Source organism: Chaetomium globosum, genomic scaffold (assembly GCF_000143365.1).
Source record: "Chaetomium globosum CBS 148.51 scaffold_6 genomic scaffold, whole genome shotgun sequence".
NCBI classification, from domain to species: domain Eukaryota; kingdom Fungi; phylum Ascomycota; class Sordariomycetes; order Sordariales; family Chaetomiaceae; genus Chaetomium; species Chaetomium globosum.
In genome coordinates this window covers 3,841,083-3,866,762 of record NT_165981.1, presented here as the reverse complement: position 1 = coordinate 3,866,762, position 25,680 = coordinate 3,841,083, and the positions used below count along the sequence as shown (strand labels likewise).

At 54.5% G+C, this 25,680-nt stretch overlaps 11 protein-coding genes across 11 annotated transcripts; 6 read left to right on the top strand and 5 right to left on the bottom strand.

Annotated features, from left to right (window-relative positions):
• Positions 1 to 23: 23 nt before the first annotated feature.
• CHGG_09576 (uncharacterized protein) lies at positions 24 to 1,173 on the bottom strand (the record flags this gene model as incomplete). Its single annotated transcript, XM_001227502.1, has 3 exons — positions 24 to 341; positions 392 to 808; positions 943 to 1,173. The coding sequence occupies 3 exons, from the start codon at positions 1,171 to 1,173 to the stop codon at positions 24 to 26; spliced, it is 966 nt and encodes a 321-aa protein (XP_001227503.1).
• Positions 1,174 to 1,916: 743 nt separating this feature from the next.
• Positions 1,917 to 3,629, top strand: CHGG_09575 (uncharacterized protein; the record flags this gene model as incomplete). The annotated part of the gene is made up of 1 exon (XM_001227501.1): positions 1,917 to 3,629. The coding sequence occupies one exon, from the start codon at positions 1,917 to 1,919 to the stop codon at positions 3,627 to 3,629; it is 1,713 nt and encodes a 570-aa protein (XP_001227502.1).
• Positions 3,630 to 4,705: 1,076 nt separating this feature from the next.
• On the bottom strand, positions 4,706 to 5,374 carry CHGG_09574 (uncharacterized protein; the record flags this gene model as incomplete). Its single annotated transcript, XM_001227500.1, has 1 exon — positions 4,706 to 5,374. The coding sequence occupies one exon, from the start codon at positions 5,372 to 5,374 to the stop codon at positions 4,706 to 4,708; it is 669 nt and encodes a 222-aa protein (XP_001227501.1).
• A 2,833-nt stretch (positions 5,375 to 8,207) lies between these two features.
• CHGG_09573 (uncharacterized protein) lies at positions 8,208 to 10,400 on the top strand (the record flags this gene model as incomplete). Its single annotated transcript, XM_001227499.1, has 2 exons — positions 8,208 to 8,349; positions 8,914 to 10,400. 2 exons carry the CDS (start codon positions 8,208 to 8,210, stop codon positions 10,398 to 10,400), a joined length of 1,629 nt encoding a protein of 542 aa, XP_001227500.1.
• A 1,125-nt stretch (positions 10,401 to 11,525) lies between these two features.
• On the top strand, positions 11,526 to 13,144 carry CHGG_09572 (uncharacterized protein; the record flags this gene model as incomplete). The annotated part of the gene is made up of 4 exons (XM_001227498.1): positions 11,526 to 11,807; positions 12,441 to 12,541; positions 12,607 to 12,917; positions 13,071 to 13,144. The coding sequence occupies 4 exons, from the start codon at positions 11,526 to 11,528 to the stop codon at positions 13,142 to 13,144; spliced, it is 768 nt and encodes a 255-aa protein (XP_001227499.1).
• Positions 13,145 to 13,443: 299 nt separating this feature from the next.
• CHGG_09571 (uncharacterized protein) lies at positions 13,444 to 14,591 on the top strand (the record flags this gene model as incomplete). The annotated part of the gene is made up of 3 exons (XM_001227497.1): positions 13,444 to 13,518; positions 13,573 to 14,292; positions 14,493 to 14,591. 3 exons carry the CDS (start codon positions 13,444 to 13,446, stop codon positions 14,589 to 14,591), a joined length of 894 nt encoding a protein of 297 aa, XP_001227498.1.
• A 378-nt stretch (positions 14,592 to 14,969) lies between these two features.
• On the bottom strand, positions 14,970 to 16,297 carry CHGG_09570 (uncharacterized protein; the record flags this gene model as incomplete). The annotated part of the gene is made up of 3 exons (XM_001227496.1): positions 14,970 to 15,080; positions 15,168 to 15,814; positions 15,871 to 16,297. 3 exons carry the CDS (start codon positions 16,295 to 16,297, stop codon positions 14,970 to 14,972), a joined length of 1,185 nt encoding a protein of 394 aa, XP_001227497.1.
• Positions 16,298 to 19,282: 2,985 nt separating this feature from the next.
• Positions 19,283 to 20,007, bottom strand: CHGG_09569 (uncharacterized protein; the record flags this gene model as incomplete). The annotated part of the gene is made up of 2 exons (XM_001227495.1): positions 19,283 to 19,637; positions 19,697 to 20,007. The coding sequence occupies 2 exons, from the start codon at positions 20,005 to 20,007 to the stop codon at positions 19,283 to 19,285; spliced, it is 666 nt and encodes a 221-aa protein (XP_001227496.1).
• A 331-nt stretch (positions 20,008 to 20,338) lies between these two features.
• CHGG_09568 (uncharacterized protein) lies at positions 20,339 to 20,712 on the top strand (the record flags this gene model as incomplete). Its single annotated transcript, XM_001227494.1, has 2 exons — positions 20,339 to 20,540; positions 20,609 to 20,712. The coding sequence occupies 2 exons, from the start codon at positions 20,339 to 20,341 to the stop codon at positions 20,710 to 20,712; spliced, it is 306 nt and encodes a 101-aa protein (XP_001227495.1).
• A 324-nt stretch (positions 20,713 to 21,036) lies between these two features.
• On the bottom strand, positions 21,037 to 23,351 carry CHGG_09567 (uncharacterized protein; the record flags this gene model as incomplete). Its single annotated transcript, XM_001227493.1, has 4 exons — positions 21,037 to 22,134; positions 22,250 to 22,389; positions 22,836 to 22,912; positions 23,320 to 23,351. 4 exons carry the CDS (start codon positions 23,349 to 23,351, stop codon positions 21,037 to 21,039), a joined length of 1,347 nt encoding a protein of 448 aa, XP_001227494.1.
• A 1,002-nt stretch (positions 23,352 to 24,353) lies between these two features.
• On the top strand, positions 24,354 to 25,511 carry CHGG_09566 (uncharacterized protein; the record flags this gene model as incomplete). The annotated part of the gene is made up of 3 exons (XM_001227492.1): positions 24,354 to 24,755; positions 24,909 to 25,130; positions 25,365 to 25,511. 3 exons carry the CDS (start codon positions 24,354 to 24,356, stop codon positions 25,509 to 25,511), a joined length of 771 nt encoding a protein of 256 aa, XP_001227493.1.
• Positions 25,512 to 25,680: the final 169 nt, after the last annotated feature.

Below are 25,680 nucleotides of genomic sequence, written 5' to 3'. Positions count from 1 at the left end.
CACCCACGATGCCGGCGATGCTGTCAAGCTTCGTAGCTGGTATCGTCGCTTCTACTCATGTCTGCCATTTTATGCTTCTTGGCTCGTTTCTTGGCTTCTTTTTCTTCCCGCCGTTCAGCCTTCTTCTGCAACTTCAAAGCCTTCTTCTCCTTTCGCGACAGTCGGATGAACTCGCTCTGGGGACCGCGGAGGTAGCGGCCTGGGTGGATAACAGCAAGGACGAGAAGAGCGAGCATCATTGGGAAACAGTCGAGCACGTAAGCGTACTCCTCGTGAAAGGGGATTGGGTTGTTGTCACCAAGGCCCCCCGAGAACTCGACGATCCTAAATATGATGCGGATCTAGGTTATTAGTGACGCTCAAAGCCCTACGTTATTTCCAGGGGACTTACGGTAATGCAAACCAAAACAGCATAGAGTCCCAACAACAGCGGCTTCCAGCTTGGCTTTCCGTCGAACTCCCTCCCCCGACCGCATTGTCTTTGGAAACAAACCATGAGGCCGCAAAATAAAAGGACGAAGAATTCCTGGAGACCCAAGCCGCCCAGGTAGATGTTTAACCCAATCCGGATGACGTCGGCACTTGCGCTGGGTGTTGCCATGAGGCCGCCAGCGCCCTGAACGATGAAACTCAGCACGTCGGCGAGCACAAACCACCGGGCTATTACAGTCGCCTTTAGACCCGTAATCTTGCCCTCTGGGTGCCAGTACAAGACCATCCGTGCAAAGGTCATATACACAAACGCGTTGATCCACAGGGGCGCGAGCAAAAACAGGAGTTGCCAGGCCGTCGCATAGCCTGTGTTTTGCTGATCTCGGGAGCCAAGTGAGTGCAGTGTAAAGGCTAGAGTCTCCCATAACCCCCCCATGATGAGGACCCAGGCATAGCGCTGTGGATGTTAGCTGAAATGTTAAAGGACTACGAAGTAGGGCAGTGACCTACCTTTTTGAAGACGATAGCCTCGAGTATGTGCATGGCGGTTAGGGTGCCGAATAGTACCGCCACGGCGACCGCGGGGGCAAACTGAGGATCGAAATTGTAATTGGCATTACATGCTGTTGGGGGCACGTTCCCATTCGGACCCGGCGTGACATGTAGACAGTTTTCTTCTCCGTCCCATTCACCCTCACGACGAAACAGCCGGGTGGCTGTTGTTAACTGGTTTAGAGACATCGGCGCGATCGTGTCAAGTGACAGTGCAGTGGTGAATATGGACGACGGTTGGATACAAAACTAAGATTCTAACTAACTATTTTGTATTTATCGTTGATTTGAAACGCCGTGAAGCCGATGGATTCAGGTTCGGCCCCCACTGGTCGCTGTCGTGGCCGGAAGAGGCGGAGTCAATGCCGTGGAATCAATCCTCCAACGTGGTTGACCAACCACATCGCAATACCAATGGTGCGTTGCACGACTGTCAACGCAATGTCCGCGTAAGCTCACCGATATGGTTTGATCAACTGAGACGCGGAAACTGCAAGATCCCGCTCCGGGCATCCATATATAGGACCGCAAAAAATTGACAAGATGTCACTCTGAGGCCCACCATGCCAGCCAACGCTTAACCCCCATCGCGTCCTGTTCGCAGTATTGACCTGCAGTCATCGAATCCAAATAGGTGAGAAACAGGCCACTCTTCAATAGGCTTTGCTACCCATCCCTGATGGTTGTGATGGTCCTGTAATTTTGTCTAGTCTGCGGACAAGTCCAGACGTTTGTTGTGCTCTTGTCGCTGTCATTCGGTCCCCGACGGCTAAACATGGTCAAACATATGTCAGTTCCCTACGCCAATGCAGGGGGCCGCTGGCCATGGGTCCCGCGATATCTATTTTACCACCCAACTTTGCCTTGATCGATGGTAAACATGACACCGAACCAAACACTCTCTCTTCATTCCCAAATACCAATCTTCCATCATGGCCCCCGACGCCCCGATCATCCTTCCCCAATCTGGCGTGCGCAATGTGCTGGTGACCAGTGCTTTGCCGTATGTCAACAATGTGCCACACCTAGGAAACATCATCGGTTCGGTGTTATCAGCGGACGTCTTTGCCAGATACTGCAGGGGGCGAGGAATCAACACGCTCTATGTTGGAGGTGAGCAACGTCCTTCGTTTCGGCAAGTCCGTGCTGATCTTTCAGGGACTGACGAATACGGAACCTCGACCGAAACTCGGGCGCAAAAGGAGAAATGCTCGCCCCGGGAGCTGTGTGACAAGTTCCACGCCGTACACGCCCAAGTGTACAAGTGGTTCAACATCAGCTTCGACGTCTTCGGGCGCACAACAACCCAACAACACACTGACATCACACATCATATTTTCCACAAGCTGGAGAAACATGGGTTCCTTGAGGAGCGCCCGACGCCCCAGCCATACTGCAATACACATGGCTCCTTCCTTGCGGATCGCCTGATCGAAGGCCAGTGCCCTCTTTGCAAATTTCCGGATGCCCGCGGCGACCAATGTGACGGCTGCAGTCAGCTCCTCGAGCCCATCAACCTTGTTGGCCCACGTTGCAAGCTGGATGGAACCATGCCCGTCACCCACGAGACACGTCACGTTTTTTTCAAGCTCGATAAGTTGCAGCCCCAGGTTGAGTCGATGCTGCACAATGTAGAAAAAAGATGGCCGACCAACGCCAGGTCCGCTACCGCGACTTGGCTCAAGCAGGGGCTGAAACCGTTCACCATTACGCGGGACATTCGATGGGGCGTTCCAGTCCCGGGGTACGACAAAGTCTTCTATTCTTGGTTTGACGCCTGCATCGGCTACGTCTCCATTACGGCTTGCTACACGGACCAGTGGGAGAGGTGGTGGCGCAACCCTGATGTCCAGCTTTACCAATTCATCGGGAAGGACAATGTCGTGTTTCATTCCGTTGTCTTCCCAGCCACCCAGATTGGCACTGGGGACGTGTGGACCAAGGTGCATCATCTGTCAACGACGGATTTCCTCACCTACGAGGGCGGAAAGTTCTCCAAGAGCCGTGGGGTTGGTGTGTTTGGGGATTCTGTGCAGCAAACCGACGTTCCTCCGGATGTCTGGCGGTTTTATCTGCTGTCTTGCCGACCGGAAACTGGCGACACGGAATTTCGCTGGGAAGGCCTCATAGAGGTTAACAACAACCTACTCTTCAATGGCGTCGGTGGGTTTGTGAGCCGCGTCCTCCGGTTGGTGGTTGATGAGTATTCCAGTGTTGTGCCAAGGTGGAGCGAGGATTACGGCTTCGTGAAAGTCACCAACGATCTCCTAAACCGGTACATCAAGGAAATGGACGGCGTCGAGCTGCGTGCAGGGCTACTCACGGCCCTTGAGATCTCGCGATGTGGGGACACCCTTTTGAGCGGCGACTTGCATACACAAGAACGCGCATCCGTTGTGGGTTTAACGGTTAACCTCGTACACCTGCTTGCCTCTCTTTTGGCTCCTTACATGCCCGATACGGCGGCAGCTATCAACACCCAGCTCCAGGCTGCGCCGCTGCCACTTCCGAAATGTTGGTGTGCCGACTCTATCAAAATGGGCCATCGGGTTGCAGCATCGGAGAACATGTTCTTCTGGATTGATCCACCTCGTGCTGAAGAATGGCGGAAAGAATTCGGGGGTGGGGAAGACATGTGTCGATAGTATTATTATTATTATTCCTACACCGCTATGCCCTTGGGCTCGCTGGTCCAACTATCTAGCTAGTTGTACAGGAAAACCGTACTGGTTTCCCAGTCGGACTAAAAACCTGTACCGATGTTACCTTGGCCCGTCTCTTCAGAATTCGTCGTGCTACGGTTGAAGGGAGCCTACCCAGCTCCCTGCATTCCGACATCCTGACCGTCCGCCTCCAAGGTATCCGCGGCCTCTGGAGTCGTAACCCCTAGGCCCCCAACACCGTCTCCTCGGTATCCGGTCAGATCCGTATCAACCTTCCTCGCAAAGGTCAGCTTTCCTTGCCTCGAACTCCTTGCAGCCTCCTCCTGGGCTATGAGAAAGACGGGGGGTCGGCCCCGTGGTCTCTTCCTTTTTCCCGCTTCTTGGAAGCCATCGTCGGCCTCCTCCAGGGTGGACGCACCCCGGAATGTGACGCTCCGCATCCTCGGTAGTAGTCTCTCTTGCTGCTGTTGTGTTTGTTGCTGCAAAGCAAGCTCAAAGGTTCGAGGCCGGAAATGGTATGCCTCCCTCGCCGCACCCCGGGCCTTCACTGCTTCCGGGCACCACCGTACCCAGGCCGGGTGCTTCCCTGAGCAGCACGGACAAAAGTATGGAATCTCGTTGCCGTGGGTTGGGCATTGGGCTTCCCCCGCCCTCCCGCCTCCGCCATGGGCCGCTGTGCCGCAGCGCGGGCACAGCGCAGACTTCTTGCAGAATCGTTGGGTGTGACCCCATTTCCAGCACTTATAGCACTGGGTAGCCTGCAGCGCAGACCAGTACGGCTCGCAGTTGAGCATTTGGGCCCGCCAAACCACCCCCTTCTCGCAGGCCCTCTTCGATTCTTCCTGACTGGTCATAGTAACCAGTGCCGTCGCTCTCGTGACTCCCTCGATCGTTGGAATTCGGAACTTGACTCGTCCCACCGACTGCAGCCCCAGCTGCTTGCCGAATGCCGCTTCTGTGACGTCCCTCAAGTCTCTCTTCAGCATCCCTTTCACCAAAACCGCAAATGTCCGCTTTGCCTCTTTCGCCACCTCTCCAAACGCCGTTCCGATCCATCCTCAGTTCTTCGCGTGCCATTCTTTCGTTTCAGCATCTTGAAAAGTGACGATGACATCCCCGCTAGGGAGCTTGCGTGCTGCCACTGCTCCCTTCCTCTCGGAAGCCCCGTTGACCGCCTGGACGATCTCTTGTGGAGACCTCCGGGTCAGCGACGGCTCTATAGATCCCCTCACCAGTATTTCCTTGTTGAGCCGCCCCGGTATGATCTTCTTCGGGAGCTCCCCTTCCCCAGCCACCACTGCAGCCCACGACCGGGCTACCGTTGTTGCTGGTGCAGGAGCTTGCTTCTTTCTCTGATCCTGCAGTTCCCTCCGGGCCTCTTGCAACTCCTTCTGGACCTCCTGCATCTCCTTCCGGACTTCCTGCATCTGTTTTCTCACTTCCTCCATGGCCCTCCCTGCCCCTTGTCCGACACCGTCCACCACGGCGTCCACGATGCTTTCTTGAATCCTCGTAACGTCGATTCCTACGCTTCCCGTCTCTGGTGCCTTTCCGCTTTCCAGGCTACGCAGCCTCCGCAGCCGTGTCATGATCTCGTCCGCCACTACTTGGGAGACCGCCTCGTTTGGTTCCTTGGCCAAGTGAACTATTGTCCCTGCAAGTACCTCGTCTGATTCGTCGTGTAGGGGGTTGGGTGTCTCGATAGTAGTACAAGGAAATACCGCCATTTACGATTTCTTTTTAGCCACGTGTGGGAGCCAAGCGACTGTGGAAAAATGTAGATAGCAAGAAAACGTTGGGTGGAGGCTGTGGTTACCAAATACACCACTCTTTATGCTAAAATGAGGCTCTGCCCCAGTGTGTGTGCCTCAAGTAGTGAAATATGACAACGAATGTGCTGCCTAAACTCCCGAGAGTGCAACTTCGCGTTCATTTAGTGGTACTGAGGGGGGTTGTGGGGGAATTAGAGGTAGATGCTTGCTGGCCGCCCTCGGCATTCTTTGGAGAGTCTTGAGGTTGCCTGCCGGTCTTCAGCTCGTAACTTTTTCGCCGTTATGAATCTAGCGCGCTGTCCTCTTTAGCCAACCTCTAACTACCATGCTACGCTGTATGAAGCGGAGCCCGTAGGAGGCGGACGAGTGTCCTGTCGAATTAGGTTAAAGATAGCAAGATGAAGAAGCCGCAAATCGCCAGCCATGAAGCCCCCGAGCGCCGGGTCACGAATTAGCACCTGTACCCAAACCTCAGCATCCGAAGAATGGGCCTTCACAAAGTCTTATAATGTAGCAGGGTTGTCGTTCAGAAGAACGGTCGGCGGCCGCCTAGGGACCAGTCGTTTCGAAAATGGGCATATCTCGCCGTGATTCGATTGAGCTCTTTGACATCGGTTAATTAGTTTGAACGGCGGGAAACGGTCGAACAAGAAGATGGCTCGGCCAAGTGCCAGAATCATTCCTCAATCGGGCCATAGATCTGTTCAGTCAGAACCTTGAATCCTCGAAGGGGTGGAGGGCTCCAGGATATATTAAATCCCAAGGTTGTTATGGCCTTGCGGCGGTAACATTTAGCCCCTGGTATCTTCCAGGAGAGTAGCGAAAGGTAATTCGTTCTTTCCCAGGCGATAATATTGGTCTCTTCCAGCGCACTGTCATCGCCTATAACTAGATGAGTTGATAGACGCGTTGCCTCCCCCGGGTCCCCGATTTCGGCTAGCACCTCGTCGAATGCACCTAGAGACCCACTGCTACGGAGCTTGCGTTCTGGACTGTACTCCAACCCCTTCCCCTAATCCCTAATGTCGATTGGTATCTAACTACACGTGGGTGGCCGAGATATGTTGAGCCTCTTCAGTCCTAACCATTGTTGCCTACCCTGAGAGCATTCCTTGGTCCTCTCCTCGGCTATTCCAACCGGCAAGAACAAGTGGTTATCATCAACAACACATCGGCGCCAGATCAGGTAAGCAAGGATCCCTCCAGGTGCAAGACAAAATCGCCATCATCTAATCCAATTTCAGAGCCCATGCTGCTTTTCAGCTGGGGTCATCCTAGCTCAACAACGTCATCCACCCTGATTTCACATTACTCGCCCAGTGCATAATGACGACACGATAAACGCTCAGGCCGCGAAAGGGAGGCCAGGACGATATGTCATAACCAGGCCCCCAGGGCCGGAAACTGGCATATAACGCACCATACCAAACTATAACACCAGCTTCCACATCCTTCTCTTCTCTGTCGCCCGGCTCCCAATTTTCAACAACAAAGTTTAGTATCATACATAGTTAGCAATGGATACTCGAGGAGGCTTCTTCAGTGGTCGGATCGCGCGGGCCCTACTCGGTCTCAACAGTTTCATCATTTTGGCCTCTTCAGCCATTATCACCGGCATTCTCTCGTATTTCCGCCACTGGGGTTACCGAGGAACACATCTAGTGTACAGCTTGGTCATCGTGAGTGTCCAGTCCGTCAAGTTCTACCGACTTCAGCTAATCTGAGCAGGCTGTGCTCACTTTGTTCACTTATCTGATCGCCATGGTACTGCCGGCACTCAAGTCGTACCGCGGATACCTGCTACCGCTCAATCTGGCCCTCACATATTTGTGGCTCACCTCGCTTATCTTTTCCTCCCAGGACTATAGTGGGAACCGGTGCCGGTTCTTCTCTTCTGTAGCAGTCAGCCGTTGTGGGCTGAAGCACACGGTTCAAGCGTTCCACATCATTGGATTGTTTGTATTGCCCTTCGGTAACCGGCTTAACTGAGATTCATCTAACCTATGGCAGCGCCTTCCTCCTGTTCAATACGATTCTAGAGGCTCTGATGTGGGCTAGCCATCGCCGAAGCCAGCGGGCTGGTGTTGCAGATCCCGAGAAGGACCGCCCTTTAACCACTACCACGGGTAATACGACCACCGGACCTACAAATGGGGATCGTGTAGCGCAAGCACCTGTTTAGTCACGGGCTTATAGGTGTATATCAACGCCCAAAATTGGCCCCAAGAAGAGAAAGACAACAAGTGCAGAAGAGAAATACGGTGTGCGCGGTGTGGAAAACCCGGCACCGCCACACTGTCCATCGCGTGTATCAAGCTAAAAAGGTTATGGGAGCTCACTTTCAGGCTATTGTAACCTATTTTCGGTTGTGGAAAACGTTGGAATCAGAAAGTTGGTACCCGAGGCCTCCCAGTCTCGTACTGTAGATTACCAGGTAGTCATTTTCTTTTTAATCTATTTGTTGGAAGACCAACGGCCACTGATCCAAGGTGTCACACACACAGGAAGATGGGAATTCACACGGCTGAGCCTAGGAGGCTATGAGACTCAGCGCTGCCGTCAAATCAGATAATCTACCAAGCAAGTCAGATACAAACAGTCAGATATTCCAGGTTTCAGGATTCAAACAATCAGATACTTAAGCTCCCTGTTTGAACGTTATCTGGCAGATATCCAGTAACGTAATCCATCACCTTCTGGGACACACCACCTTGTGGGACAGCTTTCTGCCCCACACCCCACCACGTCGACTTCGGACGCACTCCACTACGCCATTGTGCCCGGCAAAATGCCAAAGCCTCTACAGCACGAAGATAGAATCCAATTAGCACTCGAGGCCTTACGTTCAGGCCAAATCAAAATCATTCGCAACGCTGCGGATGCGTTTGGTGTACCGAAGTCCACTCTCCACAGACGCGTCAAGGGGGGCGGTACGCGTCAAGAAGCTCAAGTCAAGAACCGAAAGCTACGCCCAACTGATGTTACAAGGGCTGGTATTCCAGGGCTTGAACAATCAGCTGCCGGGGGAACCGGCAAAACCAAATGTATTAATAAGAATAATCTTCAATGGCCTCGAGAAGTCCATAAAGAGAGAAAGAGAAGTTCTGGAGCTATCTGACATTCTGAGTCTTTCATACATGAAGGGTCTCGATGAGAAGATGACGTGTTGGAAGGTAGACCAAGAGGTCCGAGCACATGAGGGTCAAGGCCCAGAACGTGGCAAGATATCGGTTGGTCTAGGCCGGAGAGATCACTCGGCTTAGGCCAGGTGCGGTTGCATGCGGCGCCACCCTCGCTGCTCAGAGAGAGATATCACGGGGTTGGAACCCTACTTACAGAGGGAAGAGGAGGACAAGGACAATTGGCAGAGTCTCATAGCCTCCTAGGCTCGGCCGTGTGAATTCCCATCTTCCGATGAGTGGCCATTGATCTCTAAAAAACGATTGATGATGGTTGCGTCCACGTGGTGATCCGTGTGACAACTGAAGAAGCAGCCTTGATTCAATGGATCGAGTCATTGGACGACCGTGGGATGTCGCCGACGATCGGTTATATCCGACAGATGGCTGACCTTCTTCTCCGCGAGCGTGGAGGCTTCACTCTACTCGACGCGTCTCTTACATCCACCCCGGTCCCGGCAATGACTGTTGGTGAGAACTGGGTCCAGCGGCTTCTTCATCGGCATCCCCATCTGGAGACGAAGTATTCTAGAAAGTACGACTATCAACGGGCCTTAGGCGAGGATCCAGAGAAGATTTCAGCGTGGTTTGCACGAGTGCAAAGGACCATCAACGAATACGGTGTTCTTGACAGCGACATCTACAACTTTGACGAAATTGGTTTCCAGATGGGTGTTGCAAGCACGTCTAAAGTGGTCACTCGATCTGACCGACGGAATCGACCTGTTGTTATCCAGCCGGGAAATCGAGAGTGGACAACTGTCATTGAGTGCATCAACGCGACAGGTTGGAGTGTTGATCCAATGATCATCTTCGAAGGAAAAGTCCACATCTCGTCATGGTACGACAGCTCAGCACTGCCAAAGACGTGGCGGATTGGAGTCAGCGATAACGGCTGGACAACCGATGAGCTTACCTTTGCGTGGCTTCGAGAAGTCTTCGAGCCACAGACGCGAAACCGGACTGTTGGTCGATATCGGCTTCTCATTCTCGATGGTCATGGAAGCCATTCGACGCCTGCATTCGACAAATTCTGTACTGAGCATCGGATCCTTACAGAGTGTATGCCTTCGCACTCGTCGCACTACCTCCAGCCCCTTGACGTTAGCTGTTTCGCTGTGCTTAAGCGGACGTACGGCGACCTTGTCAAAGCGAAGATAGCACTCGGGGTTCATCACATTGACAAACCGCGATTCCTCGAACTGTTTCTCGAAGCTCGGAAAAAGACATTCAATACAAAGAACATCGCAAGCGGCTTTAGAGCTGCAGGGCTCTTGCCTTTCGATCCAACTCAGGTTCTTTGTCGGCTACAAACCAGGATACGGACACTGAGTCCCCCTCCTACCCCTATCCAACCGCCAAGTCTGCCTCTCAAAACGCCAGGAAACATCGTCGAACTTGACTCTCTCCAAAGGAAACACCAGAGAGAGATAAGCCCAACAGATCAGGCGCTTCAGAAAATCATCAAGGGCTGCCAGATGGCGATGCACAATGCTACTCTTTTGCAGGAAGAGAACTCGCGACTTCGAGCTGAAAATGGTCGACAAAAGAGAAAGCGGGCACGCCGAGCTTTCATTCAAACAGGAGGGACTATGACGATTGGAGAAGGGATGACACACATCGAGGCCTCCCAGAATGCTCGTCAGAAGGGTCAAGGAAGCCAGGAAGCTCGTCGAGAGGTCGAAGAAGGAGAGGTGGGGCCATCGGACACGACTGCGCCAAAGGCACGAAAGCGTGCCCAGCCGAAGTGCAGTGTTTGTGGCTCAATCGAGCACAACGCCAGAAAATGCCCTTGTAAATAAGGACTCGAATTATGTAGAATGCATTCCGAATAGACTCTCTTTTGTGTTGTGAGGTGCGTCCGAAGTCGACGTGGTGGGGTGTGGGGCAGAAAAGTGTCCCACAAGGTGGTGTGTCCCAGAAGGTGATAGATTACGTTAACTAGTTAAGAAGGTGGGTCCAAAATATTACATAATCCAATAAATTAACCAATAAGATTGGGCTTAAGGGCGTCACGCTCGCCGTGTTTTTGACGCGTGGATCTACTGGAATTAAATGTTAGAGGCACCATCACCAGCCCTCCTGCGACTTCGAGATCGCCTGCTCTATCGCCTAGTACCAACCCATTGCTCTTTGGCACCCTTAGTCATACCTACCTGATACTTTCCTTGAGATGGCCTCTACGATTTTTGGTGCGCCCGTTCCATCTTCGGTCATCGCCCAGCTGACCCCGATCGGCTCCCCAATCGATCCACCCAACAGTATCACAGTCGCGACGTGGAGAGGGCGCCGCTTCGTTTCTACCAGACCACGCACGAGCCGAATACACATATCAACCACCCCAGCAACGCTACGAAAGCCTCGATGATGATTCAAGAGTGTCACGGGCACAGCCCGTTCCTCGTAGAGTTAGGGTTGCACGGCTGAACCCCGAGGTGGGGTTCTGGTGGTAGGGCTTTACGGGCCGCACCTGGCCCTGTGTTGGTCTGTGCGCAGCCACAGGGCGCCTCGCCTCCCCATATTCGGTTCCTCGTGCAACCACACAATATACCAGCTTACCCCTACCACGGTGATTCTAACCGTGATAAAGAGTCTACTTTCGCCTCTCCGTTCTAAATGGATGGAAGAAGCTGAACGAATAGTACACCAAGCTTGGGGACTCGCCTCTCTACGCCGCTGCGGTAATCCTTCACCCAGGGATGGGCCTTCGCTGGCTGGAGGCGCAGTGGAGCTCCCCAGAGCAGCTAGTCTGGCTTCGCAACGCAAAAGATGGGTTATCCGAGTACTGGGACCGATGGTATCGTCACAACGCCTTGCCCTTGAACTCCAGGCCTAGTACCCCTCGAGGTGAGACCCAGGTCCTGCGTGCGCGCCCGCCGGCGCCTGAGGCAACGCAGTTTGATGATTGGGTCAATTCGAGATTCCAGATGCTCGATCCAGGCAATACAGAGCTTGATCGCTATCTCCAACTAGACCCAGCGCACCTTCAAGGAGTCCAGGATCCCCTACAATGGTGGGTTTCGCAGCGTTCGGCTTTTCCGACCCTTAGCCAGCTGGCCCTGGATATCCTAGCCATCCCGGCGATGTCAGCCGATTGTGAGAGGACCTTTAGCCTCTCCAAACTAACGTTGACAACCCAACGACTTTCCATGGCCCCCAGAACGCTTGAGCACACCCAGTGTCTCAAGAACTGGATAGAGAGGGGTTCAGTAAGCCTTGGAGGGTTCCAATTCACCAGCGAGGCGGTATAAGGAAGCCTAGAGGCTTACTAATGCTGTCGGTGGGGAGTTGAAACACCGAGCTGGCGTAATGTAAGGGCAAGCATGTTGTTCTCGATCTTAGGAATAGCTTCAAGTCTGACGCGATCCAGATATAGCAGATATCTGACAGATATCTTCAAACAATCAGATATACCTGGAATTCTCAGTCAAACAGTCAAATCATACCCCGATATCTGACTTGATTGATTTGACGGCAGCGCTGATGAGACTCTGCGAAAATCAATTTGTCCTTGTCCCCCCCTTCCTTCTGTAAGGGGGGTTCCAAACCCTTGATATCTCTCTCTGAGCAGCGATGGTGGCACCGCATGCAACCGCACCTGGCCTAAGCCGAGTGATCTCTCCGGCCTAAGCCGACCGATCTCTTGCCACCACGTTCTGGGCCTTGACCCATTGACCCTCCTGTGCTCAGACCTCCTGGTCTGCCTTCCAACAGGATGCCCTCGGCGCGATTTCGCATCTGCAAGGGGACGTACAATACCTTTTTTGATCTTGTATTGGCGTAAGTGACGAAAATCAAGATGTATGTTGAGTTTATTCACTAACAAAACCAGATGCCTTGAGACCTGCGGTCTGTGGACGTTCTGCTTTGACGAATACCGCACGCTGAGGGCTTTTGCGCCGATGGCGGGCGATTTGCCCGTACACCACGTCCAGATGATGCTGTACGCGCAGTAAAAACTGTACTGCGACGATAATACAAATTTAGGGCGGCAACGCAAGATGGAAGCAATAAATTTGTTTCGGGAGCAGGAGTTGCGGGAGGTCGACACCATATGCCGGGCCATCCCCAACCTCAGAATCCTCTTGCTGTCGGTCCAAGCAAGGCCGCGATTCGTCAGCTGGAGAACGATGCCGCGGTGATGAAGTCGCTCAAATCCGTCACCGCCGCGCCACAGCTACGTGTCGAAGTTCTCCCATGGCGGACCGGGATCGAGGTTAAACAGTACCATGAGTCCATGACTCATGAGGCCGAGTTGACTGCATGTGCGGATTCCTCCGCGTCAAGTCCCTTCCTTCCGAGTTCCACGGCGAAGCAACGTACGTTATGCCAAGGTCCTATGGCCTGATTTCCAGTCTGGGAACTCTCGGGTGGGCGCGCGACCCGAAATGGGAGCGTGGAGAGCTGTTAGTGGCCGAGTGCGCCACAGCGGAATGACGGCACCGGGATAATATGGATCATGTTTGGATTAGTCGAGCGGCCCGCTTCGCATCCTCGCACTCGCATCAAGGCCGGAGAAGCAATGCGATTGGTTAGCGGCCCATAATTACCTCCCCTCGCGACATACGACAACTTCAGATATTCCTGAGACGAAGCGGCAAACCACTAGGGATCGGAGACTGGATTTATTTAAGGCCAACGACAGTCGGTCTTTTTGATGGCTTCTCCCATACTCACTCAAGCCAAAGAAACGTGACTGAAACCCTGATTCTCAACATCTCCACTTATAAGTTATCCTTCCAAGTTCCAACACAATAGGAATCGGGAACCATCGAAGTTTCATCCACTCAGCTCTCCCTCGGGTTCAAGTGGCTTGCTTTTTTCTGCCGCCGTCAATCTATTAAAATGGCGCCGGCCAATTTCAAGGGGATCTTCTCTCCCACCGAGAAGCGCATTTGGGAGAAGGAATCGGGATTCGTTGTAAGTGGCCGACTGGAGACTTTGGTATGCGCAACTGGTCTGACGACTCGATAGAGTCTGTTGAAGAACTCCTTTTCCCTTCCGACCCTCCTCGTTTTAGGCGGCCTTGGCCAGGGTATTCTCTCACTCTTCCTTCCATCCCGTTACGCCCTCCTCCCGCTAGTCTTCTTACTCCTACGCGCTGTGGTATGTACCGTCCGCGATGTTACCTCTCTTGAACGGTTCATCGCCAACCGGGGAGTAATCAATGGACGCACCTCGGCCCAACTTCCGAACTTAAGCTACGACCCTCTTCGGTCCGAAAAGGCCTCTCTCTTCGGTTCAGCCCCAGCGGAGAGTAGCGTCGTAGTGCTCCACCTAGGTGCCCGTTTTAATCACCCGCTCGGCGCTTTGGCACCGGGCAGCAAGGAGGTTGGCGAAAAGTTTATGGCTTGCCATAGGGAGGTCCTAAACCGCGCGAAGGAGTTTGGCTGCCTCGGTGGAACGTCGTACCGGGGCGACGAGACGGCGTCCAACAACACGCTCATGACTGTGTACTATTTCCGGGACTTGGAGGGGCTAAACCGCTTCGCGCACGATCGTATTCACCGCGAGGTGTGGGACTGGTACAACAAAGAGTGCGTCAAGAAGGGGTATTCGCATATCGGCATCTTCCACGAGGCTTTCTGCGCACCGGCGGGCGCTTACGAGACCATTTACGTCAACATGCAGCCCACGCTGCTAGCGGCGGGTAGTGCAGACGTCGCGAACCAGGCATCCGGGACAGAGGAATGGGTACGAACTGTCGTTGATGCGTCGGGCCCGGTGTGGCGGAGCCAACACTCACGGATGGGTAGGGAGGTGAAACGCGGGGAGGCCGAGAACTGAGCCGGGGTAGAAACAGACACCGAGGGTGGCCCAAGACAGAAAGATACGAGCAAGATAGAGGAAGGATGTAGGATAGACTAAGGTAATCAACATAGATGGTATCATAGAAACTAGCAATCATGACAACGCCCCGTGACAACCCTGCGCCAGACTCCAACCTGAACCCACAAAAGACTACTCAGAAAGCGCGCCCCGGCAATTCGTGACGGTCGCGGTCCTCCATATCGTAGATGTCCTTTTGGACTTCGTTCATATCAATGTGGGCGACGGCACCATCGCCATCAAAGATGCGCGCAATGTCTTCTAGGGTCGGGCCCTTTGGTTTCAACGTAGAAGAACCATACGAAAACGAGCTCGCAAAGGTCCCAAATCGTATAGAAAAGCATAAAATGCCAATGCTTTCGGCATACGCTCCCAGGCGATCTTGTTGGTTTGGCTAAGGGAGGTCAGCACACATAGGGGATTGAGAGACGGGACGCGGACAACATACTTGGAGATGGCCAACATAGCTTGGACAGTAATGTTCATGATCATCATCCCTTTGGCGCGTAGGTGGAAGGGCAGGATCTCGAGGGCGTAGGCCACTAACAGACCCGAGAAACCGATGTCGTAAAATACCCCAAAGATCCAGATGAAGACGAGCTGGGCGTAGCCTGCCTGGACGTCTTGCTCCATCGAGTTCTCGTAGATGGCGCCTGTGATAGTCCAGGCAACAAAGGACAGCACCATACCGACCATGGCGACTCGGAGAGAAACAAGGGGCGGCGGCCGAAGCGGTCGACGTTGAGCGCGGCAGCAACCGTGACAATCAGGTCGAGGAGAGTCTTGCCTGTCGACATGGCCAGCTTCTGGTTCTGGTTGTTGATGCCAGCGCCGAGGTAGATGGCGTTCATATAGTTGGAGAACAGCGCATTGCCGCTGTACTGCGAGATGACGCCGAGCGACACGATGATGGCCAGTCGCCAGCGGTTGCCGCGAGTGCGCAAGAAGTCGCGGTATCTAGTGGAGCGCTCCGTCTCCTTCTGGATGCGGATAGTCTCGCGGATCTCGCGGAATTCGAACTGCACCGTCGCGTTGTGCGGGTCGCCGCCGGCGTGCCACTTGGTCAGGATGTGTAGCGCCTCCTGGTGGCGCTCCTTGTTGACGAGGTAGCGAGGCGATTCGGGGATCCACCAGATGCCAGCGAGCTGGATGAGGGAGGGCACGACCTGAATGAGCGTGATGGATCGCCATGACCACTCAGTCTTGACATTGGCCGTGCCCCAGGCGATGCAGGATACCAACAACGCGCCGGCGTTCCACAAGCAGTTATAAATGGCGGTTACGGGACCGCGGTGCTGCGGGTGGCAGATCTCGGTCAACAAAAGTGGCGAGGCCATTTGGGCAAGCGAGTTACCGAAACCAAGCACGAAACGGCCGCCCATGTACACTGCAGCAGTTAGCCGACCCGGCCCCGGCGCCGGAATGCAGAGCCGCCGAACTCACTCCCATAGCCGTTGCAGAAGGCCGTCAAGAACCCGCCGGCAACCATGAAGAGACAACCGCCGATGATAGCTGGCCGGCGGCCATAGTTGTCGGCGACGTAGGGTGTGATGAAGAAGGACACGATGGAACCGATATTGAACATGTTGACGAGGATAGCGAGCTTGCTGTCGAGAATGGGGTCCTTGAGGTCCGGGTTGTCCCTGAGCTCCGGGAAGAAGAACCAGTTCCAGGCGTCTATCTGTTGCGACGTGTTGACGAGCATGCCGTCGTACCCGGTCGTCGCAGAGGCCACCATAAGGATGATGGCCATGCCGTAAAGCTTCCGAAGATGCGGTTCCTTCGTCCAATACACCCTCTGAAACCGGGGCGTTTCCTGAACCACCTCGAACTCGGCCGAGGCCGAGTCCGGCCTGATTTTTGACGACATCGTAGCCTGGACCCGTTGCCCTCCTCGGTGTGAAGCTCCTGTGATGTCGGTTCGGATTCCGTTCGGGTTCGATGAAATCGGGGGCGAAGTCGAAAAGCGGCAGAAGAGAGCCCCCCGGCCCTTGGGCGGCGTGAGGGGCATTCATATCGAGCCGGCGAGGTCTGCCCCGGAAACCCACCCGTCCCAGCAACGCTCTGGTGCCTGCACCCTGGCGGCATGGTTTGTCTGTTGGGTCTGCGTTAGCGTTCCGTGATCCTTGCCCCCTTGGGCCTCGAACGACAAGGGGGGATGGGTGAGAAGGAACATGGGAACAGCCAAGGTTGACAGGCAGTGGACCGAACTGGAAGGAGGGTGACACTGCAGGGTATGAGGGGCCAGTTGATGGAACCAGACTCGATGCGTTCTGGCAGCCCAGTAGTATCCAAAGTAGTCGGACGACGGAAGGGCTTGGCAGATGGCCGAAACGGCGATACGGACAAACGGTCCCGAGCAGAAGTACCAATCACTTGTTGGCTGAGACGTGTCTCGTCGTGTAGGTGGTGTGAAGATTTGGGGCCTGACATCAAGCTGGGGCATTGAGAGTGAATTGAGAATAATATGTGCTTCGTGCCTGGATACATGATCACTCGCGAGCTTTCCACGGTTCGTCGCCAGCCACCATCGAACATCGGACGCGGATGGCTTCTGCACCACGGCTGTCGGCGGAGACCCGGCCGGCAGTGGCGTGGGGACTGGGCTTGTCTGGAAGGCGGGAGAAGCACCGCTTGGCGGAGAAGCAGCAGCGGAAGTGGTGCCAGGGGCTTCATCCCCGCAATGCTTGATCAATTCCCATTGACAGCTGGCACGCGACCGCAACCAGCCCCTCCAAACCAACCTCGGAGGCGACCCGTCTGAGCTCTCTGACCGGTTCGTCTTCTGACTGATTGCATTTTGGTAAATGTCGAACCTTGAAGATCTCAAAGAACGTCCCGTCCCGCTGATAGTTATCCGTGCCACCCTGTCCAGCATGCTCCCGTTAGAGATCATTTTCGCTTGTGAAGCGAGGAGCAAGTCTGACGCGCAGATCGATCGCAACCTGAAGTCCGGGTGGTTAAAACGGCAAAATGCAAAGAACCTCGCTCATTCAAGGCAGCCAATTCACAGGAACCCTGTTTCAGGCGCTGCAACGGCTCAGCGGGGAAACCGGGCCACCTGACGGACATCCTTTGGGGGAATTTGGAAACATGGAGGAGGAGGATGGGTGTCGAAATTGCGCCGTCATTTGGCCAAGTGGCGATCGAAAAGGATTCTTCACGGACTCGTCGGTGTGCTTCGAGGAGTGGTCTTGCAGCGCGACTGGCGCTCTGAGACACGAGGGAGACGAAAAAGGGACAATTTTCGTCAACGACAACCAAAAATCGGCAAGCGTTGCCTGTCAGCGCCATGGGTCCTGACAAGGAGTGTCTTCATGGATTGGCCAATGCGCACGAGGCATGCTGTGCCCCATGCAGTCAGCGCGCGGCGACAACAACCACAAGGTAATTTCTGCAGGGGAAAGGGAGATGGAAACTGCGGCAAGACTCTCGCTTGGCCGGCTGCCTGTCTTTTTTGGGTTACCCTCTCCTGCCTCTGTTGGTTTTGAGCTCGAGCTGAAATGCGGGGTTGGCTGCTTCGCGAGATGATTTGTATCGCTCCTTCCGCAAAGGCCTCGGCATCCCGAACACGGCCCAGAGCTCGAGGTCGGGAAGCAGGGACGCTGATCCGGGGTTGGAGTAAGAAGACCCCACTTGGCGCTGCCGGAGCTCATGCGTGCACAGACTCAATTTCCCAAGCCTCGGCGACAAAAATGAACTTTCGTTTCTTTTGAGAGAAGTTGTCGAGGCATTTTCCTTGCTAGTTAGCTACCTATGTACATAATCATTATTGACTCCAAGGTGAAGGGAGACCGGAAACAGTACGGGGTACGAAACGAAGAGCATGCAAAGGGAGCTCGATCGTTGGGAAAACGAACTCTGAAATGCGTGCCTCTTGGAAACCTCGCTGTCGCAGCCCATTGACGGCTGCTCGCCGCCTCTGCATGAAATCATGACGTGGGGTCCCCGGCCGCTGTGCCATCAGGCGCTCCTTTTCTGGAACACAGCATGGATGCAGCCAAGAAGTGCCTTTTCCCCAGGAATTTCTGGCGCTCGGATGCTGCTGTGGGGTTTGTGAGGGCGCTCCTGCTGGCCTTGCCCCAATCAACTCCCTCGCGCGAGAGATTTCAGACGCTTGCAGATGACTCGGGTCCCGAGTGTGGAGGTCCCTCGCTCAGACGCCACATCAAAGTCCTGAGCAAGGTTCTGGAAAGCAAGGGATGACATTTCTGGAAATCTGGGACTGCCAGTGCTCACAACGCCCCTCGGCACCAAATTCATGAAGCCAACGACGGCCGGACTGGTTTGCCGAGGGCGCCTTCAAAACCAGGTTTGGCTTGCGATCCCTCGCCGTGTTACACAACTTCGCCGGCCAGCGGGTGTCAGTGCTCTGCATTTGGGCGGCACGGGAAGCAAGAGGCCAGAACCCGGAAACGCACGGATCGTGGCCCCTCACAAACGGCTCGACCACGCCACTGGATTTCTGGGCTGGGCTCGGACTTCTGGCATCAGGGCGTCCAGGACGCGATGCCCAGACACCCAGACCAATGGTTAGTTAATGATCGGCGAGTGGACAGCGGATTGAAAAGAGAACAGAACCCTTGGGTGCTCATCGCACATCACTGAGACAACACGGTGGTTGTTCAAGAGCGGCTTGGCTTTCGGGGCCACTCGCCGGAGAATCAGGAGATGAAGAGGCGTCATGGCATGTTCACTATCGTCGCTGCCAATGCATTCACCAAAGGTATGTTGTGCCTCCTATAAAGCTCGCTCGGATGATGGTCCCCGGCAGTCCACAATCCAACTTTAACTGCGGTTTACACTTACTTCCCCGGTTTCCTGCCGGGCATCCAGCACGGCAAACCCCCACTTTTCAGGCATTCGCCTTGTGTGACTTGGTCAGGTTCGTCTTCATCCAGCAACTATGCGTTGGGCCCTTGTCACCCTCAATAACGCCCCAGCCCGCCCCTGTGCAATTTGTCTCCGACGCGCACGCGTCGATGCAAGCATCCAGGTTGATGGTTTTAACGTTGCCAATGTCGACCGCCTCGCCCTCGCCTCCGTAGTCGACACCGCAGAGCCGCCGGAACCGCTTGCCACCAGAGCTAGCCGTGTAGATAGTGCCGTTGACCCGAGGGCACTGCACGTCAGCCTTTGCCGTGGGGGACGCTACCGCAGGTATGGATGCCGTGGTGGAGGTCGGCAACACAACAGCGGTCGTCGGCGCACTGGAGACCTGGTTAACACCGGATATCGACGTATTTGGGCCGCCCGGAGACACTCATACCTCGTCACGGAGAGCACAGCCTGCGCTGCTTCCAAATCACCCTTCACCTGTTGCAAATCTCGCTGACTGACCCCGAGGCCGGCGCTGAGCCCAATCACGGTGACCAGCAAGAACACAATCACGCCCACCACGCTCAGCGCAACGCCTCGTGTGACACTGAGCATAGTAGGGCCAGAAGCCGGTGAATTGGTGTTGTGGTGTTGTTGTAGCTCATATGCTTGCTGGTACTGGAACTGCCCGGTTTTTTCCTGCTGCGCGTCTGGAAGCGCGTAATACTGCGCGGGCTGCTGGGCGGCTTGGTGTTGATCCATCGTGGAGCGCGATAGGGTACAGTCCCCACAGGTTCACTCTCGAGTCTTGCCTGGTTCGATGACAAAGTGACCGAACAGAAGAAAGTCACCTCCCCAGGAGACAGTGGCCGCTTTAATTCAGGTTGGATACCTAGGGCTAGACGCCGAGCTAAATATTTCAGGTCTCACGTCAGCCCTCAACCTTATCGACGTTGCAGGAGAGCGCCGTCCACCTGGAAACACAGCAGGTGTGCGATGGTGGCACGCGTGCTCATTTATCTCCGCCATCGCGACCAGATTCGTCGAGTCCGAACGCCATATCGGCGACAGGGGAATCGACTGGAAATTCCACATGGGCCTGAGTAATCCCACAGTCCAGGTTGACGATTCAGCGGGTTCGATTGGCTGGCCTGTCGAGTCTCGTCGGACGGCTGCGGCACAGCACGGCCTGCCCCCCATGCACACATACCTGGGACGGGACGGGTCGGTCGAGGCCAGGCACAGCGCCACAAAAACACACCGACATCAAACCGGTGCCGCAGTCGGCATGTTAGGTATGGCTGGTGTCGGGAGCCGCATTGAGCCTTTTCCAATTCATGATTTTCGTTTTCTTTGTATACAGCTTGCTGTGTCTCGGTTACTTGTACTTGTTTTTCTTCGCTTGCTTCCAGTGCGGTGCTTGTGTCTCGCCCGCCCGAGACCCGTACCCCTAAGTCCGAGTCCTGATTGGATTCCTTGTCCTTTGGCACACTATGCAAAGGCCATGGGTCAAACTTTGAGAAGAGGACCAATGGAGTAAATAGCCAGGATAATCAGGTGCCGGCTCATAAATAAAATTGCTGGCGTCGCTTCGTTCGTCAGCCGCGCGGTCCTTCGCTGCGCTACGGGGCGCTTCCTTCCTCTCTCTCCTGTCCCTCTCCGGAGGACAATCCGGGTTAGGGTTGAGTTACGGGAGAGACGAAGCGCCAATATCTGTCCGTCGGCCAACTCCATCCACTTGAGCCTTCTTATTAAACTTGTACTAATTAGCTCTATCATTGTTCTAACCGGTTATACCTCTACACTCCCATTCTCGCTGCCTGTATCCCAACCAGACTCCTCTGAGCGATCCTTCGCCACCACTGCATCTAACACCTGCAGTTGCCTGGTGGCGTGATCCAACAACTTCAACCCCATAGCTCGCGATGGTGTCTCGCGATAGACCCTGCTGCGGTCGAAGGCCTTCTCAAGCATCAGCCCGCCGAGTGTATTCACCCGCGAAACGGCCACGTAGGAGAGGCCAGAAGAGAACTCTGGGGCGGAGATATCGCAGACAACCTTGTCAAGAGTGATATCTTGTGACTTGTGGACGGTGATTGCGTAGCTCACCAGTAAAGGGAACTGCTCTCTGTGACAGGATCTGGCACCAACTATGAAATCCTGCCGTACGCGAAGAATGGGGACCACCAACTTCTCTCCTCTGCGGAGCTCCTCCCCACACGGCATCGCGAAGGCTGGGCCTGTGTAGTCGTCGAAGGCCACCATAACAATCTCGGGCGGGTCTTGCAGTACGTTAGCACCCTCCTTCCAGAATATATCGTGGACTGTGCCCTGTGCGCCGTTGACGAGCCCAACGTCGGCCCACAAGTTCCGCGTCAGCATCACCCTGCAACCAACACACAGGGGCAAGCGCTTGGCCAAGTTGCCGGCATTTGAGGACTCAACCTTCTCCGCACCCACACCCTCGTGCTTTGCCTCGACCTGAATGGCGGGGCTGTCCAGGCCAAGCATGTGTTGGTGATTGTACTCGACGACCTGGGCCTTGGTGGGATAGATGCGAAGCGCATCAGCAAAGCTGTCAGCCTCCTCGAGAGAAAGCTTGACAGAACACCTCGAAGCAAGGAGTTCCCAGGAGGGCACTGACACATTAGCCTTTCGCAGTTCTTCCAAGGCCCGCCGAAACGGGGCCTGGTCTTCGCCCTGCTGCCGCTGTATTGTGGTCAGAAACACCGACTTGTCGAATGAGAGGTACGCATTACGCCCGACAATCTCGATGTCCTTCAGGTCGTCGCGCGTTGAGTATAGCGGCTTGTTGAGAACAGGGGGGGGCTGGAAGAAGTCTCCAATCAGGATGACGCTGAGGCGCAATGAAAAGCTCCTCCAACGGCTCTAGTTGGGGCAACTGTGGTGGGACCGGGCCAAAATCAAGCTTGTTCTCTGCGGAGAAAAAAAAAGGTTCCTCCTGCCGTTTCTTGTCATCCTTGTCGTGGCAGCGCTTACAAACGCCATCCGCCATGAGCTTGATGTCAAACCAGCGCTCCTTGCAACGCAGGCATCGTTGCATCTCCTCTGCGGCAAGCGCTTCGTCGAAATCCCTCTTGATTGCAATGTCTTCGGCCAAAAGCGGCGTCTCCTGGTCGTCGCCTGCAAACCGCGGACCGGATTCGTTAAATTAGCGCGGAAGGTTTCCTTCGTGGAGGGTTTGCATGCGTGGGCGGCCGATGGGATTGTGTGCTAGCCGAGGACGTCCGCGAGACCCAACCGCGGGTTCGTCAATTCTCGCGGAGGGTTTTCTTGAGGAAGATTTTGCGTAGGTAGGCGGCCAACAGGATTGCGTGCCAGCCGAGGGCGTCCGCGAGGGCGTCCGCGAGACCCAGCCGCAGGTTCGTTCAAATCTCGTGGAGGGTTTTCTTGAAGACGTTGCGTAGGTGGGCGGCCAACAGGATTGCGTGCCAGCCGAGGGCGTCCGCGAGGGCGTCCGCGAGACTGAGCTGAAGATATAGACGGAGGAGAATAGCGTTTAGGAGGGCGTCCGCCGCCGCGGTACTGTGGCGGTGTGTGTCGCAAGTCATCCGCGTCACCACCCAAACCATCTCCCTCAGCTGCTTGCACGGGTAGCAAATCAGGCTCGGCTGGTCGTAGGCACCTCGTTCTGAGCATTGAGCTGCTGTTGTCGAATCAAGCCGCTTAACGTCGGGGTTTGTGAAGGCTGCACGCCATGGCGTCGCTCCACGCGGTGGCGTCTCTGGATTGTCAATCGTTGATCCCGTGCGGCTGCCATTTCTGGGGTATCTGTAGGAACGCGACCCCTTTCGTGATACATCGTGGCAAGGACGCCGTGTGTAACGTTTCGTCGAACTCCAGGTGCAAGCGCCGGTGCGAAAGAAAAGGGGAAGATTTTCTCCGCGGGCGATTGCGCGAGAAATCTCAATACTCGCTCGTGACGCTTGAACCTGCGATAGGTTAGCCGAAGAAAAAAAAATCGTAACTAGGGATATCACATGAAGCCTGTTCTTGTGCCGGCAACTTAGACAGTTGACAACAATCCTTCCGTTCCCGCGTGCATGGAGAAACTGCTCAATGTTTTGCTCGGTGTTGCAGTACATGTCGGATGGATGGATGGAATTTATTTCGCCCGGAGGCACTGGGCCTAGAGGGCCTTAGCACGCTAACTACATCCGGATCAAATCGTTTTGCCTTTAACTCGTACAAGCCCCCTACTTCTTCCCTCTTTCTCGCTGCACCATTTACCTCTTGCCTTGGTTGTTGTTAGCAGATCAGCTTGGAGGCTACTTTCTCCAAGTGTTCAGCGTCCTATCTTCAGCAGCTAAAGCGGGACCTGCTGGTTAAGGCTCGTGATTGAGGCTCGTGGTGTTGAGTGTCGGCTTCTTCTACTGTGACTGGTCTAGACTCTCCTCCTCATTCAGCTCCAGCCTTCCTGTTGCCATTGCGTATTTGATCGTCGCCCGGACTGCCTTCATATCTGGTGACCAATGCCTTGTATCTGATGGCGCTTTCCCTCCAAGATAGAACGAGAGGCTTCCTCGTCTTGCCACTGTGCATTGCAGCATGTCTTCCCTCAGAGCTGTCCATCTCACGCATCGGAAAAGAAAGTGTTCCACTGATTCCCTCGCTTGTCCACAGGCACAAAGGTCTGACTCGGCCGCCCCAATCCTGCTCAAAAAGCCGTTCAGTTTCGCCATTCCGGTTCGGAGCTGCGCCAATACGCTTAGTACATGTCTTGCGTGCCACAGCCGTCTCCACCGCCGCCTCAGTAGCGCCGCCTAGAACGACTATCACGTCTTCCATAGAAACAGCCTGGAATTGAAAGCGGCAGACGTGCAAACGGATGGAGTGGCGACGTTCGCGAAGGTCGAGCGGATTGCGAGGGCTGGATAGATGGATGGAACGGATTGCGAGGGCATGAATGGTGCAGTTTAGGGAGAACCCATAAGATAGGTGACGAAGTGAACTTCGAGCCGGAGCGTGCTTGTTAACCAATCAGTGATCGCGGTGAAGTTTCTCATCAGTTTTGCATACAAATTTCTCTTATCAATTTCGCATAGTAATTTCCAAAAGTTTGAGCGCAATATTGTCCTCCGGACAGGATGATGTTTGACAACCACGCCCTCCTTCGACGGCCCTACCGCAAGCCGCCTCCGGGTAGTGTCGAGGCTAACAGGGCTACAGTTACAGACTGGGAACCCTTGGAGCCGAGCGCCAGATGGAGGAGGATCCAAGGGAGTGCCAGGGTCTCGGAAGCTGAGCGGAAGAGTTGGGTCCGGATCATTCAAAGCAGCCGTGAGGGACTGAGCTCGGAGACCAGCCCAACTTCATTGGGATATCAAGCACATGACGACATTGATAAAAAGGCGCAGAAATATATAGTCGGCACCGGTAGGCAAAAACGACGGTGCATCGAATGCCAGCGCCAAAGCGGCTTGTTGGCCCGGGACCAGCTTCGTCCCTCCGGCTTTCCTCCAGTGCATCCCCGTGAGTTCACGGCTGTTGTGAGTCGAAATATCACACTTGACTGCTCATATTTGGAGCACGATTTCCCAGGTCTGATACAATGGTTACCGCCCGACCAAGTTCCAAGGTTCGTACGGCGGCCCAGTAATCAGCAGCTCCACTTATACATCATACATTGTCCCTCATGCAAGAAATGGCCGGAGCTCCACGCCTTTGCTGAGCCGGACCTATTTAATTTCAAGGGGTTATATTACCCAGAAAAGCCTGAAGACCCTCTTCTTTGCCACGATTGTCGCTTCGAGAGCTGTCAAGGCCGTAGTTTGCTCACCCAAAAGTTCTCGACGAAGGTTCTCGATAGACTTCAGGACATCCGCAGACGCCTTGAATCAATGATCCGGACTGGATGGAACATCGTAAATGATTATTTTAGATCACAGATAACAGGAGACTCCCCTCCTCAAAGATTGTAGTCTATAGCTTTGCGCGGCGAGATTTTGACTGGGGTGGAATTTGAAAGCTCCAGAACCCAGCCGCCCATTCAAGTTCTTATCAATTTTCCTTCGGAACTTCCCGATTTCCGTCGCCGATTTGAACGGTTGCGTCATCTTCTTGACAACAAGGCGGTCGGCTTACAACCCCTACTCAAGCAGTACCCTGTGATGAGAATCTGGGTTGAGGACTACCCCTTAGCAGACGCCATGTACCATTGGGTGTGCAACCAGATTGCATGGATTGAGAACAATCCAAATGCCGCACTTAACAGTGTGCTAAACGATAAACGGTATGAGTTCTAAAGTAACAGGTAGTGTTGAGTGCGGTAGCAGAGTGCTCGATCGAGACGGTCGTCGACATGTCGCAACGGACTAAAGAAAGTAGGAACCAGAACGCGAATAAAACTTTGAACCAACCAAATGCATGGGTAAAGCCACATCTAAGCGAGCGAGTTGGGGGTGCCAGCTGGAT